Source organism: Petaurus breviceps, unplaced genomic scaffold, assembly GCF_028583685.1.
Source record: "Petaurus breviceps papuanus isolate PSGF00001 unplaced genomic scaffold, PetGlider_PUasm1.0 243, whole genome shotgun sequence".
Lineage (NCBI taxonomy): Eukaryota > Metazoa > Chordata > Mammalia > Diprotodontia > Petauridae > Petaurus > Petaurus breviceps.
Window position 1 is genome coordinate 13,751 of NW_027185931.1, and position 14,177 is coordinate 27,927.

The 14,177-nt window shown below is 37.7% G+C and overlaps 1 protein-coding gene across 1 annotated transcript in view; it reads right to left on the reverse strand.

The window, feature by feature from the left end:
- Positions 1 to 11,432: 11,432 nt before the first annotated feature.
- The window catches only part of LOC138167628 (zinc finger protein ZFP2-like), a 6,388-nt gene continuing 3,643 nt past the window's right edge, over positions 11,433 to 14,177 (reverse strand). Inside the window, exon 2 of the mRNA XM_069096563.1 lies at positions 11,433 to 14,020. Within this exon, the coding sequence (XP_068952664.1) occupies positions 12,492 to 14,020 (1,529 nt within the window). The 3' untranslated portion in view covers positions 11,433 to 12,491. The remainder of the gene's footprint in view (positions 14,021 to 14,177) is intronic.

Consider the following 14,177-nt stretch of genomic DNA (forward strand, 5'->3'; position numbering starts at 1 on the left):
GGAGAACAATGCATTAAAAATCTGAATTTGCCAGATGGAAAAAAGAATCTCAAAAGCTCCCTGAAGAGAATCATTCCTTCAGAATTAGATTAGAGCAAATAGAAGCTAGCGACTTTGTGAGAAATCAAGATACTATTAAACAGATCCAAACAAATGAAAAAATACAAGGCAATATGAAATATCTCATGGGAAAAACCACTGACCTGGAAAACAGATCCAGGAGAGATAATTTAAAAATTATTGGTCTACCTGAAATCCATGATCAAAAAAAGAACCTAGAAATCATCCTTCAAAAAATTCTCAAGGAAAATTGCCCTGATGTTTTAGAACCAGAGGGCAGAATAGAGGATGAATGAATCTACCAATCACCTCCTGAAAAAGATCCCAAAAAGAAAACTCCTATAAATGTTCCAGGTTCCAAAGTACCCAGATCAAGGAGAAAATATTACAAGCAGCCAGGAAGAAACAATTTGAATATTGTGGAAACACAATCAGGATAACACAGCATCTGGCAGCTTCTACACTGAGGGATCAAAGGGCTTGGAATATGATATTCTGGAGGTCAAAGGAGCTGGGATTAAAACCATGAATCACCTACCCATCAAAACTGAGTATCATGTTTCAGGGCATAATATGATCATTCAATGGAATAGAGGACTTTCAAGAATTCTTGATGAAAAACCAGAGTTGAATAGAAAATTTGATATTCATATACAAGAAACAAGAGAAGCATGAGAAGGTATACAGGGAAAAGAAATAATAAGGAACTTGTCAAATTTGAAATATTTCCATTCCTACATGGAAAAATGATAATTGTAACTCATGAAACTTTTCTCAGTATGATAATAGTTGAAGGGAATAGAAATGTGTATACATACATATATATATATGTGTGTGTGTGTGTGTGTGTGTGTGTGTGTATGTATACATGCATATATACATATATGTATACATACATATATATGTCTATATAGGAGGGTATATGGCTGTATGAATACCTATGCGAGTGTGTGTATATCTGTGTATAGGTATACATAGACAGAGGACACAGGACCAATTGAATAGGAAGAGATGTTACTTAAAAGGTGAAATTAAGAGGTGAGAAAGGAATATAATGAGAGGAGATGGGGAGAGACAAAATGGGGGCAAATTATCTCATATAGAAGAGGCAAGGGAACACTGTTACAATGGAGGGGAAGAACAGGAAGGCAAAAGGGAATGAGGCAACCTTATTCTCATTCAATTTGGCTTAGGGAGGGAATGACATATACATGAAATAGAGTATCTCACCCTACAGGACAGTATCAGGGAAGGGGATGAAAGGGGAGATGATGGAAGGAAGGGCAGGCTGGGGAGAAAGAAGTTGGAAGTACCCACTTTTGAAAAGGGACAGGATAAAAGCAGAGAATAGAACAAGTGGGGGGGTGGGATAGGAGGGAGGGAAATATAGTCAGTCTTCACAATATATCCACTATGGAAATGTTTTGCATAGCTACATGTGTACAACCCAGTAAGGGTGGGTGACAAGGGAGGAAGGGAAAGAATCTGAAATTCAAAGATTTAAAATCAAGTGTTTAAATATATATATATATATATATATTATTATTATTATTATTATTATCTTACATTTAACTGGGAAAGAAGATATACAGGCACTGGGGCATAGAGAACCACCATGTCCTACTGGAAAGTTGGAGGGGAGCTAGGAGAAGATATGGGAGAGAGCAGATTGGGGGAAGCAATATTCAGCGAGATCACTGTTTTGAGATAGTAGGTAGGGGGGAAATGGGGAGAAAATTTGGAACTCAAAATCTTGTGTAAATGAATGTTGTAAACTAAAAAATAAAAAAAAAAGAGAGAGAGAGAAAAAAAAAGTCTACAAACCCAGAGCAAAGGTGGAGATAGTGTTGGTGCACAATTTTCATTATGCCAATGATTGTGCACTCAATGCATCTCTGAAGCAGAGATGCAACAAAGTCTGGATTGATTCACTGCTGCCTGTTCTAATTTTGGCCTAACAATTAACACCAAGAAAACACAGGTGATCCATCAACCACCAACACACTATACATATGTGGAATCATCAGTTACAGCAAATAGAGAAGTTCTGAATACTGTGGACAAGTTCACTAACCTTTGTAGTATACTTCCCAGGGATCTACACATTGATAATGAGGTTGATACACTCATTGTCACAGTTAGCTCAATGTTTGGGAGGCTCTGAAGGAAAGTGTGGGAGAGAAGAGGTATTAGACTTACTACTAAACTGAAGGTTTACAGAGCTTTTTTGTTGACCTCATTGTTGTATGCCTGTGAAACTTGGGCAATCTACCAGCACCATGCCAGGAAACTCTAGTCCCATGGCAATATTCACAGCACCAACAATCAAGATAAATATACCTGTTTAGTGCTTGATCACAAAATAGAACAGACTCTCCATATAGAAGACATAAGCAAAACATTTATTCAGAATCCCCAAACCAGTAAGCCGATTACATCATAGTAACAAGATAATAAGCCACAACAGCACAGAGAGCCACATCATCCTTTAGCCTTCCCACAAATCAACACAAGACCAATATTTACTCACAAGCCTATCCATCTCCCTAAGAAGCATCCTCTCCTTCCAACAGTCTGGCTTGCTATGACTCCCAGCTTCCTGTGGTCTCTGCTCCACTCTTCAGCAAACTCCTCCCGACACAGGCTCCATGTGATTACATTCAGCCTATTAGGGGGAAGAGTATATTTTCAAAGCAAGGAAGGTCTTCAAATTTTTTAGTCTTTAATGAGGGCAGGGAAAATCTCCAAATTACCATTACCATTTCAGAACCTGAATCTCTTACATTTTAACCACCATAGGAAGATTCTGAAGATCACTATAATAGTAATGGGAATTTGAAGATCTCCCCTGCCCCTTAATAGACCTAAGGGAATTTGAAGATCTTCTCTGCCCCTTAATAGGCTGAATTTAGAATCACATGGAGCCTGTGATTGGAAGAGCTTGCTGAATTGGTGGAGGAGAGCCCAGAGGAGGCTGGGAGTCAGAGCAGTTAGCCCAGTGGGAGAGAAAAGACACAGCCAAGGACACAGCTAGGCTTGTGAGTGTTTGTGGGAAGGCTACAGGTATGGTACTATTTTCTGTGGTGATAAGGTGTATTAACTTCTTTGTTATTATGATGGATTTGACATTCTGGTTCTAGGATTTGGTTTTCTGGTGTTGGGATTTGGCTTTTTGGTGTCTGAATGAATGATTTCTTTCTGTCTTCTATATGGAGAGCCTGTTATATTTTGCAATTCAGAACTATTCCAGCATATTCATAGTCACTGTCAATGCTGTGAATATTGCATTGGCTCTACATATGGCGATGAGGATGGGATTGCAAAATATCAGACCTCTATTTGGAGGCAGAAGGGCTTTAGAAGAAGAAATGGATAACCCAGTATGGAAGGATTTATCTTATTTCCCCATAGCAAGGAAATAGGCTAAAAGTACAGGCCTCTGTGAAAACTGGGTACTAAGGCTACAGGGTGGAGAACCTATAGATTTAGAAAGATCTTTGCAAGGAATACTAATAAAACTAGGAAAAGAACTGGAAGGAGTATGTAGAAGAGGCTGCGATTTACTAACAGGTTACTGTGTTATATGCAAAAGCAGAGAAAGGCTGCTGGAAGAGAAAGCTCAGATGAAAACGGACTTAACTGATTTGCATGAGAAACTTTCCATGTTACAGCATTCAGGCTCTCCTTTAAAAGAGCAAGCTGGAGGGTCTCAGGAGGTAGAATAAAAGACTGCTGTGTGTTTAGTTCTCAAAAAGAAGCAAAAAACCTAATAAAGGAATGTACAGTGGCTCAGGCTGAACCTAGTTGCTGTGACAACCACTGCCTGGAGAATATATGGGAGGAAAATGAAACAAAGTCAGATAAGAAGGCTTTTATGAGGGCAGAAGTTTGTCCATACTGAGAAGAAAGCAGGAGAATCAGGGGGAGAGGGCACACAAAGTTCAGGGAGATAACTGAGGATTTCACTCAGCAGGAGATTACTGATGTATTAAGGCTTGCAAAATGTACACTTCCCCCCCCCCAAAAAAAAAAAAACCTTTTATGGAGAGCTCACACAGGGTAAGCATTGACATGATTTTCAGAAGAAGTGATACAAGGACAATTTCAAGGTCTCTCTTAAGAACCTTGAAGGAGGGAAGAGCCAAAAACAGAGAAAGAAAATTACAGACCAATTTCTGTAATGAATATAGATGCAAAAATTTTAAATAAAATATTAGCAAAAAGGTTGCAACAATTTATCAAGAGAATAATTCACTTTGATCAGGTAGGATTTATAGCAGGAATGTAGGGTTGGTTCAGTATTAGGAAAACTATCAGTATAATTGATTATATCAAAAACAAAACTAACAGAAACCATATGATTATCTCAATAGATGCAGAAAAAAAAAAAACTTTTGACAAAATACAACACCGATTTCTACTGAAAACACTCCAGAGCATAAGACTAAATGAAGACTTTCCTAAAATGAAAAGTAGCATCTACCTAAAACCATCGATGAGCATTGTATATAATGGGGATAAGCTAGATGAATTTACAATAAGTTCAGGGGTGAAACAAGAATGTCCATTATCACTACTGTTATTAAGTATGGTACTAGAAATATTAACTTTCGCAATAAGAGAAGAAAAATAAACTGAAGGAATTAGAACAGGCAAAGAAGAGCCCAAGTTATCACTCCTTGCAGATGATATGATGATATATTTAGATAATCCTAGAGAATCAAGTAAAAAAACTACTTGAAATAATAAACAACTTTACCAAAGTTGCAAGATATAAAATAAACTCACATATATCATCTGCATTTTTACAGATTACTAGCAAAGCCCAACAGCAAGAGATAGAAAGAGAAATTCAATTTAAAGTAACTGTAGACATTATAAAATATTGGGACTCTACCTCCCAAAACAAACCGAGGGCCTATATGAACACAATTACAAAACAGTTTTCACACAAATAAAATAAGATCTAAATAACTGGGAAAACATCAGTTGCTCATGAGTAGACCAAGCTAATATAATAAAAATGACAATTATACCTAAATTAGTTTATTTATTTAGTGACATATCAAACTACCAAAAATTATTTATGAATCTAGAAAAAAATAATAACAAAATTGATCTGGAAGAACAAAAGGTCCAGAATATCAAGGGAATTAATGAAAAGAAATGCTACGGAAGGTGGCCTTGCCATACCACATCTTAAATTGTATTATGATGCAGCAATCATCAAAACCAGTTGGTCCTGGTTAAGAAATAGAGGGGTAGATCAGTGGAATAGGTTAGGTACATAAGACACAGTAGTCAATGATTATAGCAATCTACTGTTTGATAGACCCAAAGACTCCAGATTCTGAGATAAGAACTCACTGTTTGACAAAAACTGCTGGGAAAACTGGAAAACAGTATGGCAGAAACTGGGCATAGACCAACATCTGACACCCTATATCAGAATAAAGTCCAAAAGGGTACACAATCTAGGTATAAATGCTGATACTACAAACAAATTAGAAGAGCAAGGAATTGTTTATCTGTCAGATTTGTGTAGAATGGAGGGATTTATGATCAAACAAGAGATAGAGAACATTACAAAATGCAAAATGGATAGCTTTGACTACATTAAATTGAAAGGGTTTTGCACGAACAAAGCCAATGCAACCAAGATTAGGAGGGGAGAAGAAAACTGAGAAAGAATTTTTACAATCAATGTCTCTGATAAAGACCTCCTTTCTATAATATAGAGAGAACTGAGTCAAATATATAAGAATACAAGTCATTCCCCAATTGAGAAATGGTCAAAGGATATGAATAGTCACTTTTCAGAGGAAGAAATTAAAAATATCTATAGTCATATGAAAAAATGCTCTCAGAAAGACTAGGTGGCACAGCGAATAGAGCACTGGCCCTGGATTCAGGAGGACCTGAGTTCAAATCTAGCCTCAGACACTTAACACTTACTAGCCTTGTGACCTTGGGCAAGTCACTTAACCCCAATGGCCCAGCATTCCTCCCTCCAAAAACAAAACAAAACAAAAAATGCTCTAAATCACTATTAATTAAAAAGATGGAAAATTCAAACAATTGAGGTACCATATCACATCTATCAGACTGGATAACATGGCAAAACAGGAAAATGATAAATGCTGGAGATGTGGGAAAGTTCAAACACTAATTCATTGTTGGCGGAGCTGTGAGCTGATCCAACTACTATGGAGAACAATTTGGAACTATGCCCTAAGGGCTACAAAAAATATACGTACGTTTTGATGCAACAAAGTGCTATTTCCCAAAGAGATCATAAAAATGGGAAAAAGACCCACATATACAAAAATATTAATAGCAATTCTTTTTGTGGTGGCCAAGAACTGGAAATCAAGGGGATGCCCATCGACTGAGCAATGGCTAAACAAGTTGTGGTATATAAATGTAATGGAATACTCTAGTGCTATAAGAAATGATGAACAGGCAGACTTCAGAGAAATCTGGAAAGACTTATATGAACTGATGCTAAGTAAGGGGAGCAGAACCAGGAGAACAGTGTTCAAAGAAACAATCAGTTTGCTATGACTGATTTTGATAGACTTAGCCCTTCTCAGCAATGCAAGGACCTAAAATAATTCCAAAGGACTAATGATGGAAAATGTAATCCACATCTAGAGAAAGAATTGTGGAGTTGGAATGCAGAGCAAAGCAGACTATTTTCTTTTTTTTGTTTTATTTTTTTCTTTCTCATGGTTTCTCCCATTCATTTAATTCTTCTATGCGGTATGAGTAATATGAAAATGTGTTTAATAGGAATATATGTGTAGAGTCCATATCAGACCACATGCAGTCTTAGGGAGGGGGCAAAAAGGGGGAAAAACTTAAAACTTATAGGAGTGATGAAAATTAAAATAAATAAATTGGAGGGGAAAGAAGGGGGAAAAGATTTACAGAGCTCTTTTTTACATGCTCTTTGATTCTTTTTTTTTTTTTTTGTTTTTTTTTTGGGGGGGAGGGCAATTGGGGTTAAGCAACTTGCCCAAGGTCACATGGCTAGTTTTTTGTGTTAAGTGTCTGAGGCCGGATTTGAACTCATGTCCTCCTGACTCCAGGGCTGGTGCTCTATTCACTGTGAAATCTAGCTGCCCTTGCTCCTTGATTCTTAAAATTACTTTTTGAGGTACTAGAAGTAGTAACCCCATTTTACAGTTCAGGACCCTGAGACTCAAGAGATTATGTGAATGAAGTTATGTATAACTTGTCCCATAGCTAGTAGAATAAGAGGCAGTAATCTCAGGTTTTCTATAACTCCAAGGCCACAAGAATTTCTGCTACACTATGAAGGAGTCAGGAAAGAGTTCATTTAAGAGGAAGGCAGCAAGCTGGGGGTAAGCATGTATACAGCAGGCATGAATATAGAGATGAAAATGAAACACCTTAGAGGTCATGAAGTGAAACTTCCTCCTTTGGCAGATGAAGAAAGAGGCTTAAAGAATTTAACTGCTCACTCAGAAATCCAGGAAGGTGGGCTTTGGTCCTGCCTCCAAGCACGAGGCATTCCATACATCACGCTATTTCCCATAGTTTAGCTGTAGCTCGAAATCAGGCTATGAAACGAGAATTTTTACAACTGTGTAGGCATGAATGATTTCAAATGCCAGGCCACACAGTTTATGTTTTATCCTATAAGTTATAGGAAGAAAGAAGCAAAGTGGCACAGCAGATGGAGCACTGGCCCTGGAGTCAGGAGGACCCAAGTTCAAAACTGATCTCAGACACTTACTAGCTGCAAGGTCCTGGGCAAGTAACTTAACCCCAACTGCAGGAAAAAAAAAAAAAGAAATAGGAAGCCATTGAACATTTTAGATCATGATCGGAAATACAACTTAAGATTTGTTTTGTTTTGTTGACAGTCTTGTTGATTCAGAGGGCTCAGGGAGCTTGAGAGGCTATCAGGCTATTTTGTTCTTCTTCACTAGCGTTTCATAGCAAAAACTTGCTAAATATGGTAAATTATCAGCCACATGAGAGAAATGATGACCCACATCCAATACATCTGAAGCCATTGATCTGAAAAAAATGGAGGGGTGTGGATCATCATTCATTTCTCTCGTGTGGCTGATAACTGGGTGAGGAAGACAGCTGCTAAGGTTCTGGGGCAGGGAGGGGAAGAGATTTCTCCAGGTGTGTGTAGGGCATGGTGAGTGAGGTGAGAGTTCTGTTACGGTGCAGTCACTAATTCCAGTGTGGGAGGCCTCCTTTCTACGTTGCTTCCTCATGTGGAACATGACATTCTTATCAGTTGTATTTCCAACTGAGACTCAAGCAATCAGACGCCAAACTTAAATTTAACTTTTTAGCAATTCTTTATTTACATAGTCTTTGGTCTAGACCTTTGAAGAGAAATTCTTCCCTGCCCACTGGTCTAGAAGAACAAAGAAATATATATATATATATATATATGGCATATTTTCATTATAATAAAATTACTTCCTAGCAAATATCCTACATGCATTTATATACAAATGGAAGGCCTGCAAGACACTCATCGGGTACAATATTCAGAATCATCTGATTTCCAAACTGGACAGGGCCTCAGCACCTAGCTCATCTCATTTGCACCAGAAAAGAATCTTCACTCTACTTAGGAGGCAATCTTTCTCCTTTAAACATTGCTGGTAAAATCTGTCTGTAATATGAGGAGTCTGCATTAAAATGACCATTAAGGGCTCTTCCAATTCTAAATCCATGATGCTATGGAATGGAATCCCAGCAAGATCATATCTATAATTTGTAAACTCCATTCTTTTAACAATGTAGGCCCTTTCCTTTTTCTCCAGTCTTGGAGGACTCCCCTAGTTCTCTAGGTCTTTTCTCAGATCACTTCCTGCTCCCTAGTCTCCAGCCAGATGGGTCTCCCCACTGTCAAACACGGCATCTCATCTCCTTCCAGTGCCTTGGCATAGGTTTTCTTTCAGCTCTGGAATGTTCTCCCTCACCTCTGCCTCTAGAACCCCTGCCTGTTTTCAATGCTTAGCTCTCCTACTTCTTTCTCTCTGACAGATTTTCCTGATTCCCCTCCTTACTAGTATCTGCCTTCAAATTGTGGTGTGTTTATTTTGTCCGTATCCTGTATTTACTGAGCTATAAATCTTTGCTTGTCGAGTTGAGGGATTGTCTCACACTTATTTGAATCCCAAGCTCTTAGGACAGTGTCTACTGTGTAGTCAGGCAACTAGGAGACCCTGTGGATAAAGCCTTGGACCTGGAGTCAGGAAGGCTTGAGTTCAAATCTGCCCTCAGTTATTAGCTGTGTAAATCACTTAGAGGAACCAAGATTAAGTGATTTATCAAAGTCTCACAGGTAAGGAACAGAGGCAGTATTCAAATTCAGATCCTATAATTCCAAGGTGAGCACCTATCTGCAGCAACAAAGCGCCTACCTAGTAAAATTTTGAAGTCTTGTTTAAGCCTGGTTAGTAAACATCTAGAAAATGAAGCAGCAATAAGAATCAGCATTGTTTCATCAAGAACAGGTCACAGGAACCTCACGTTCTTTTTGGACAGGGTAATTGGCCCGGTAGAGACACAGGCCAAGTAATAGTACAATTAATGGGATTTGGAATTGGTTTAATGGCCAAGCCAAAAAACTTCGTTGTTAATGGTTAAATGTCAGCTTAGGAGGTAGCCAGTGGAGAGTATATGATGTCACAGTGTTATCAATTATAGAGATAAAAGGACAGATAACAAGTTGATCAAGAATGCACTCAACACACACTGACACAGAAAACGTACCGAATAACTGAGTCCTTATTCCAAAACAATTTAACAGCCCAGAGTGTTTATGCTGAGTCTACTCAGAAGAAATGTAACAGGGATAAATGCCAATTCTCAGATCGTACAAGACAGGGAAGGTATGGCTAAACAGTCATTCCTCTGAAAAGGATAACTTTTTAGGTCCATGGAAGTCATTCCATAAAAAGCAGCCAAAACAGCAATGGTAAGCTGGTGCTACATAAGAGGAGGCTAGCTCCTACGGAGAAAGAGGTAATAGTCCTAGTGTATTCTGTCCTAGACAGCTCTGGGTGCTGCATCTGAGGAAGGACATTAATAAGTGGAGGGCATGCAGAGGAGTGTGGCCAAGAAGATGTTGGGTTTCAAATTCATACCATTTAATGACTCAGAGGAATTCTATATGTTTAGCCTAGAGAAAAGAAGGCATAAGAATACAAGAGACATCTTCAAGCATTTGATATGGGAAAACAGCCTTCTTCTGCTTGGTTCCAGAAACACAGATCTGGAAGGAAGCTTCAAAGAGGCAAATTTATATTTGATGTTAAAAAGAACTTCCTAATAATCAGGTTTCCTGAAAAGTGAAATGAGCTGTGAATGAAAGGGTTATCTATAACCAGAAAAAAACTATCTTATCTATAGGTTGGTAACTTTACTTTATAGATGAATCTATAAACATGGCTAGATTTGCTGTTTTGTTTATATTTATATAATCAGCATCAACTAATTATTGAAGATGTGTGAATGCTTGGCAACAAAGGTGGTGCAGAAATATTCAAAGTGTTGAATAATTTGTTGGAATTTCATGGCTTATTCTAGAATAGCTGTATTGATATTTGCATACTGATGGTGCAAAAACACAAAACTGGAAAACTATGCCACTTTTCCTGGCTAATTATTTTTTTGTTTTGGAAAAGTTTTCATGAGAAAATTGTTAACATATAATGGGTTATTACATTTAAATGAATTACTTTTAAATGAATAATTTTAAATGTTTAATGAATTAAAATTTTGTTTTCATTTCTAACATGGTATGTATCAATAGCACACACAAACAAAAGCTCTTTGAAGTCTTTAATAACTTTAAGAGTATAAAGGGGTCCTAACAAAAAATTTCAGGACCACTGAATTAAGACTAGAAAAGAATGTGGAGTGAGCTGTATCAGAATGTGACTGGTATAAAAAGCAGAAGCATTAACAAAAATTGGAAAAGTGAAAACCAATCAATCAAAATGTGACAAAGAAATTCATTGTGGGATGTAATCAATAAGCTAGATGATACTAGAAGCAATTCATATGGATAAAAAAAAAAGAGCCCAAGCACCGGCCCCGGAGTCAGGAGGACCTGAATTCGGTTCTGGCCTCAGACACTTAACACCTACACATAGAAAACTAGCCGTGTAACCTTGGGCAAGTTACTTAACCCCAATTGCCCTCCAAAAGGCAAAAAAAAAAAGAGTCCATTAATTTTACGTAGCTATGTTATTGTCCAGGGTATTCAAGAAAGATTTAAGAAGAAATAACATTCAAGTTTGGCCTTATGTTTATTATTGATTCATTTGGTAATAAATTAAACAAATGTGTGTACACACACACACAGTTCAGCAATTTTTATATTTATTTAAATATAGAATAAGTAAAAAACTATTGGGAAAAGAGGGTAATAATGTAATGGGGACTGTAACCTATTAATTAATGAAATTGCAAGTTTATTAACGAGGAATAAATTATTCACCATACTCCGTAGATTGCTATAGTGCCCAGAAGGATAAAAATCAAATATGAAACAGTAAGTCAAGCTGACTGAACTACTCCATAAGTGTACTCAGAACTCATGCCATGCTACATGTGGAAGATCATGTTTCTTCCTTTCCAATCAGTTACAGAGGTAAAAATGATAAATGGGGGTTGGGGGTGAATTGTCCAATAGGAAGTGACTGGTAATTTCTAAGAGAACAGGATCAGTCAAGTGGTTAGCAGACACATTGCCAAGTATTCAAATAGTGGCTGCAAAGTACCAGAAATCCTACCTAAGTACAGTCAACTTTTTTAAGAAGCCTGGCAGAGAAAGAGAGAGAAGAATTGCAGATGGTGCTGGATAGAGTAAATAACAGGTGAAAAGCATTCTGATGACTATGGCTGTTTTGGTGGAGACTATGTTAATGAGCAGCTGCAAATGATCTACTAGAGAGGGAAAAAAATCATATCATAACAGCTGACATTTATACAGCATTTTAAAATTTGGAAAATGCTTTAATAAAAATTGCATTTGATAATCAGACACAACATGAAATAAGGGTTATAGGCATTTTTATTTCCACTTCTGAGATGAGGAACCCGAAGTTGAGAGTTTAAGGAAATGGTTCCAATCAATAAGCTGGCAGATCTTATGAATAGGATTTGAATTAAGGTCTCCCAGATGTCAAGGTCAGGACTCTATGGGTTTTTAAAGAAACATGACAGCAGGAAAAAGGGGGGAAAGGATGGGAACAAGAGAACAGGAAGCTGAATTAGTGAGATCATCACTGAAAAAAATGGGGCAAAGTTATCTGCCGTAATCCTCCTGCACATTATATAAGAGGAGACTGGCAACATAAGAAGAGTTTGGAACAGCTTTTCTGGGAAAGAAGAAAATTATTTGATGTTAAAAAGAACTTCCTTTAAGTTTGTGGTCTGAAAAGTGTATGACTGAAATCTTTCTTGTTTTCATTATATTCACAAAGACTGTCTCCACTATGAATTCTCTGATGGTAAGTAAGATGTGACCTTTGGCGGAAGGACTTCCCACATTCAGGACATTCATATGGCTTCTCCCCAGTATGAATTCGTTGATGTTTAGTGAGCTGGGTCTTTTGGCAAAAAGCCTTTCCACATGCATTACATTCATAAGGTTTGTTTCCAGTATGAATTCTTTGATGTCGAGTAAGTTGTGTTTTCCGGCTAAAGGCTTTCCCACATTCATTACATTCATAAGGTTTCTCTCCTGTATGAATTCTTTGATGTCCAACAAGTTGTATGCTCTGGGGGAAGGTCTTCCCGCATTCTTTACATTCATATGGTTTCTCTCCAGTATGAATTCTGTGATGGTAAGTAAGGGAAGAGCTATGTTTGAAGGCCTTCCCACACTCATTACATTCATAAGGTTTCTCTCCAGTATGAACTCTGTGATGGGAATTAAGAGATGAGCTATGTCTAAATGTCTTCCCACAGTAATTACATTCATAAGGTTTTTCTCCTGTATGAATTCTCTGATGCCCAAGAAGCTGAATGCTCTGAGGAAATGACTTTCCACATTCATGACACTCATAAGGTTTTTCTCCAGTATGAGTTCTCTGATGTAGAGTAAGGTAAGTGCCTCGGATGAAGGCCTTCCCACATTCACTGCATTCATAAGGTTTCTCTCCTGTGTGGATTCTCTGATGTTCAGTAAGATATGCACTACGGCTGAAGGTCTTTCCACATTCATTGCATTCATAAGGTTTCTCACTGGAATGACGCCTCTCATGTTGAGCAAGATGTGCACTCTGAGCAAAAGTCCTCCCACATTCACGACAGTCATAAGTTTTCTCTCCAGTATTAATTTTCCAATGTTCAATAACCTGTATGCTCTGGGATAAGTAGCCTTCACTTTTATCAGACTTACTCCGCTTCTTTTGAGAATTACTTTTTCGATTTGAAGTAATGGATGAATTGCAGTACATGTTATTTCTACATTCATTACATTCACAAGGTTTCTCCCCAAAATGAATACTATGATACTCGGTAAGATCAGAATTATAACTAAAGGATTTCTCACATTCACCATATCTAGAATATGTATTCTTTGAGCAATTTCTATTACACTTACCTAGATCTGAATTTAGTCTGAAGCTTTTTCTGTGTCTGTCACATTTGTGGATACTCTTTGCAATCTGTTCTCCCTGCTGAGAAGAAGAAACAGGCCCTTGCCTGAAGTTTCTGCCACATTCATTACATTCATGGCCCCACACTGAATTCAAAGAGTTCCTTTGGGTGATTTTTACTTGATGAGAAAATTTCTCCTCATTGTTCTGCTGACTCTTTAACCTGGCATCACATTTACAGGATTGTCCAGACTTGGAGACACAAGTGCATTCCCTTGGGAGTCTTTCCTGGGATGACAGATCCACTGAAATGCCCAGCTTTGGAACTTGAGGCCTAGACTTCCATTCTGAAAGAAATAAAACACGTCAATATCCCCTGCACCTACTGCCATAGGAATGAACAAAGAATTTATTTGGAACTTCCTATATACCAAGTAAATACAGAGTTCTCTTCTATAAAAGTCAAACTTCAAAGGGATAGGATAAGTAAGAATGTTGCCTTAA